Raw genomic sequence first — 5,055 nt, forward strand, 5'->3', positions numbered from 1 at the left:
TACTATGCATATGCCTAAATGTATGCAACCATTTGGCAAGCAATCACAGGGTGCTTCTAATGAAAATAAAAATTTTATACTGAAATACACATGCTAAGCCCTTCGAAATTTTGTGCTGGGATATGCGTTACAGCTTCGCAAATTTTACCCCTACCGAAACCAAAGATGTATAAACATCAAAAATAATTAAAATTGAATAATAATAAGATAAATGGTCAAATCTTGTCGTAAAGTTTTGATAAGCACTTGAAGTGCTATTAAAATGTCAAATTTTAGTACTGAATCCAAAGGAAAATGTCTCTTTTATCCATTAATAATAATTAAATATGCTTTTTGTTAGGATGTATACCTGAAAATGTGTACATACATATTTGCGTTAAATGCAGTACATGTAAAAAAGTAAAATACGTAAACGTATGTACATAAACAATAAAACTTTCTCATGAATACCATAAAATCATTGGTCTTGAAGGGAATATACTAAGCAAATATATGAGCGAATTAAAAAGTATATACAATTTATAGCCGAAAAGTACATTTTTTGTATAGATTTCGTACTGAAGGAACAATTTTATTTCCCAACACTGATACAGAATGTAAACAAACACAGGGTTGCAAGGAAAAAAGTTGAACGAGCTCAAAGTTGGCTGGCGACCAAGAATGATAGAATACAAGATTGCGCCGTCCTGGGCGTTGACATTTGTGTACCACAAGTAAACAAAGAATAGAGCGAAAAGAAGAACGAGTTGAAACTGCCAAAGCAGTTCACTTTACAGCGAAAATCGTGTTTTAAGTTTGCTAAATGTGAAAATATTGCATTTTTCACCTAATCTATTAGAGAACAGTGAACATTTAAGTGCACTCCATTGCTTTGCAATTGAGGCTGCTTCAGCAAACGATTTAGTGCACTCCATTGCTTTGCAATTAAGGCTGCTGCAGAAAATTGCAGCAGCATCTCTGCGGGATTGATTAGTTAACTTGCTAATGGAGGCTGCGTGGAGCAGAAACAAAATCATTGTGAGGAAATGCTGTTAATATAATAATAGAGAAACATTTCGGGAACGGCTTTGCCGTGCCCTATGTACACAAAATGCAGCGATTCGTCCCAGCGCTACACTTGCATCTACGCTTCTTGCATCTTGACGACTGTCGCAATTTAACACACAGCATTTCATTGTATTGGTTTTTACGCAGTCTTAAACTCAAAAATCACTCACAAATTGCAAATTAACACAATTTAAACTGATTTTTTACTTACAATTCAAATTTCTCTTTCGCTGATTTGTAACAAAAGTTTGTTTACAAGTTACCACAAATGTCAAAATCGGCGAAACCAAAGTAGCGGTACCACTGACGGCGCCACCTTTGTTCGCTGCACCGTGGCTGGCGACCAACTTTGTTGCGTTCCCACGACAGTCGGGTCTACGTAACCGGTACGACCCAGATTTATATCTGGCCAAGGACTGTCACTCCAGCAACACTCCCCAAAAAGTCTTTGGGGAGTTTGTATGCTGTTACAACAACAACAACAACCAACTTTGTTGAAAGCGATTAGTTGAAAGGCCGTTCGGACGAGGCGATTTTTGCTTTCAACTAAAAGTTGCCTGTAAAATCGCCGCGTGCGAATGCCCTATAAGACAAATGGAGTGCCACACACAGTGATGGCAAATTTAGTCAGAAAGAAGAAAGTTGAAGAGTTGATTTTTTTGGAAATAAAGATGAAATTCGATTTTTTCTAGAAAAATTCGATTTAATCCGAATTTTAGCAAAACAAAGTTCAATTTCAAAAATTCACCATTTTATCATATATGTAATACTCCTATATTGGCAGTAAGAGCTAGTACCGTCCGAAAACACTACAGTACAGATATATCAATAAACACGTACGAAAGAATAGGAACACATACGTTTATAAATAAACATGTACAAAACACATATACAAAAACGGCACTCAAGTACACAATCCATTGACAAAAACGGTACTAGACTGTCTCGATTTGATTTCGGAATGCTTACACATTGAGAAGTTAGCTTACTGCCAATATAGAAGTATTACATATATGCATTTTATAGCTAAAACTCGAATATCGAAGCTTCGAATATCGAATTTACCCATCCCTACTTGATTCGGGCTAACAACCATCATTAGTAGGCTGGCAAATTTTCTCTAGTTTTTTTCTTGTATATTTGGAGGCAATATGGTTGTTCGCCCATATAATGAGGAGTTAAAATATCTTGAAAAGATCAGCGACTGCTGTTGGCGGATAAAAAAAGAATTTCAACCGAATATGAAAGTGGAGGGCTGTTTCTATGTAAATAGTCGGCTAGAACGGCTAATGTTGGAGGAGCTTAAAAACTCTTGTAGACCAGGTGCTGTTGGTGGTTTTTTACCGGGTGTGAAACAAATAGCAAACGTCGCCGCATTGCCAGGAATTGTGGGACGTTCTATAGGACTACCTGATATTCATTCTGGTTATGGGTGAGTATAATCCAATCCGTTAGTGTTGGGCTTTATTAAATTTCTTTTCAGATTTGCTATAGGAAATATGGCTGCTTTCGACATGAATGACCCTACATCGATTGTGAGTCCAACAATAAAATATAAATGTATAGATATGAATTTAAGAAGTCCCTTTCTTAGGTAAGCCCGGGAGGAGTTGGATTTGATATTAACTGCGGTGTTCGCTTACTACGGACAAATCTTTTCGAAAAAGATGTTCAACCAGTTAAAGAACAATTGGCGCAATCCCTTTTCGATCACATTCCAGTTGGTGTTGGTTCTAAAGGCATAATTCCTATGAATGCTCATGATATGGAGGAAGCTCTTGAAATGGGTATGGATTGGTCTCTTCGTGAAGGTTATGTCTGGGCAGAAGACAAAGAGCATTGTGAAGAATATGGCCGCATGTTAAACGCTGATCCTTCCAAAGTAAGTTTACGCGCAAAAAAACGTGGCTTGCCGCAGTTGGGAACTTTAGGTGCAGGAAACCATTACGCAGAGATCCAGATTGTTGATGAAATTTACGATAAATGGAGTGCTAGTAAAATGGGTATTGAGGAAAAAGGACAGGTATGCGTTATGATACACTCGGGCAGTCGAGGATTTGGTCATCAAGTAGCCACGGACGCTTTAGTGCAGATGGAAAAGGCCATGAAACGTGATAAGATAGAAACAAACGATCGACAGTTAGCTTGTGCTCGGATAAACTCACAAGAAGGTCAAGATTATTTAAAATCCATGGCCGCCGCTGCCAATTTCGCTTGGGTTAATCGTAGTTCAATGACTTTCCTCACGCGTCAATCTTTCGCCAAAATGTTTGGCACCACACCGGACGACCTTGATATGCACGTGATATACGATGTTTCTCATAATATTGCTAAAGTAGAAAATCACATTGTCAATGGTAAAGAAAAGCAATTGCTCGTACATAGAAAGGTAAATAATGGTGGCTATCACAGAATCCGCCGTAGTCCGACTTTTCGTGGAATCACTGAATCCGAATTACTACGAACATGTATTCAAAGTATTCGAATTCAATGATAGCATTTGCGTGGGATTCACCGAAAATTAGGCTACGGTGGACCCTGTGTTAGCCGCTAATATTTAAGCTTAAAATGAATGTACCGATAAATACCTATTATAATTATCGCAGGGATCAACGCGCGCGTTTCCGCCTCATCATCCCTTAATTCCAGTGGACTTTCAACTCACCGGCCAACCAGTACTGGTGGGCGGAACAATGGGCACATGCAGCTATGTGCTAACTGGAACTGAGAAAGGAATGCATGAAACGTTTGGATCTACTTGCCACGGGGCGGTATGTTAATATGGGTGTACATATCTTTGAACAAACGCATTTTCTATTGTATCACAACCTATAGGGTCGCGCATTGTCACGTGCTAAATCACGACGGAATTTAGACTATAAAGATGTTCTTGAGAAGTTAGAAGAAATGGGAATTGCTATACGTGTAGCATCTCCGAAACTTGTAATGGAAGAGGCTCCAGAATCTTATAAAGATGTAACCGATGTCGTTGATACATGCCACACAGCCGGTATTAGCAAAAAATGTATAAAGTTACGCCCGATTGCAGTGATAAAAGGTTAAAAGTCAATATGAAGTATTAGTTGACTCCTACATATTTCATACAATGTCTTTATAAAATTGTACATGTTATCGGTGTTTTGTAGCCACTGCTCAATGAAAAAAAAATATTTTAATTAAAACCAGATCATTTAAATATCGACATAATGGCCCGTAGTTATAGTCAAAATTAAGTCGACACTAAAGTTCGTTGCAGCTTTTTTGACAGGTATCCCATTGAAAATTATGTCGAAAAGATGTAATTAACTTTAGAGGCGACTTAATGTTGACTATAACTACGGGCCAATGTGTTTGGGTATTTCTTTCATAAGTAACCGATTACAATAGCTGAATTTTTTTGTAAAAGAGCAACAACAGAACGCTCACCTCGGGTAAAATTTTCTTTTAGCTACTTGGGCGACCCTGTTGATATCCGGCAAGAAACATGGGATTGGTTTATCGGGATTTAGTCACAAAAACCAATAGAAAGGAGTAATTATGCGAGTTTTTGTGTAATATATGTATATACCCTGCAAACCATTTTTTCAGAGTATTCTGAAATGTAGAGAAATTTTAAAGAATTCGTAAAGAACTCAACCGATTTTTTGCCGAATTTTCTAAAATGAAATAAAATGTGCACACTTCGATTCTTTTACGAAATTTCAGAAGAAAATCGGTGAAGCAATGAAAATAATGCTGTGATGTGAAGAATTTCTTGCAGAATTCTTTTAGAATTCACTTTATTTTTCGTACAGAAATTTCTTTAAGAGTTCGTGTCAACCACTTGATACAATTTTCTTTGAAGGTTCGTAAAAAAAAATCGTTACAGTAATGAGATACTCCTAAAGATTTCGTTAGGATTTCGGCAACTTTGGTTCGCAGGGTACTAATTTAAAATATAAATCATGTATGTACGAAAACAATCCCCCACAAGTCCTCAATCGGATTTAGATCAGGGCTGACGGCTGG

General features: G+C 37.5%; 1 protein-coding gene across 1 annotated transcript; it reads left to right on the forward strand.

Moving 5' to 3' along the window:
• Nucleotides 1-2,103: 2,103 nt before the first annotated feature.
• LOC118735146 (RNA-splicing ligase RtcB homolog) lies at nt 2,104-4,431 on the forward strand. Its single transcript, XM_036464778.1, has 5 exons — nt 2,104-2,479; nt 2,531-2,582; nt 2,642-3,436; nt 3,654-3,818; nt 3,883-4,431. The coding sequence occupies exons 1-5, from the start codon at nt 2,199-2,201 to the stop codon at nt 4,108-4,110; spliced, it is 1,521 nt and encodes a 506-aa protein (XP_036320671.1). The 5' UTR covers nt 2,104-2,198; the 3' UTR covers nt 4,111-4,431.
• Nucleotides 4,432-5,055: the final 624 nt, after the last annotated feature.

Source organism: Rhagoletis pomonella, unplaced genomic scaffold, assembly GCF_013731165.1.
Source record: "Rhagoletis pomonella isolate Grant_MI unplaced genomic scaffold, Rhpom_1.0 Rhpom_scaffold_00003, whole genome shotgun sequence".
Taxonomy (NCBI): Eukaryota; Metazoa; Arthropoda; class Insecta; order Diptera; family Tephritidae; genus Rhagoletis; species Rhagoletis pomonella.

Coding starts and splice junctions, on each gene's coding strand:
- LOC118735146 (XM_036464778.1), top strand. CDS start 2,199: ATGGTTGTTCGCCCATATAATGAGGAGTTAAAATATCTTGAAAAGATC. Junction 2,583..2,641: donor TGAATGACCCTACATCGATT/GTGAGTCCAACA, acceptor TCCCTTTCTTAG/GTAAGCCCGGGAGGAGTTGG. Junction 3,819..3,882: donor GATCTACTTGCCACGGGGCG/GTATGTTAATAT, acceptor CACAACCTATAG/GGTCGCGCATTGTCACGTGC.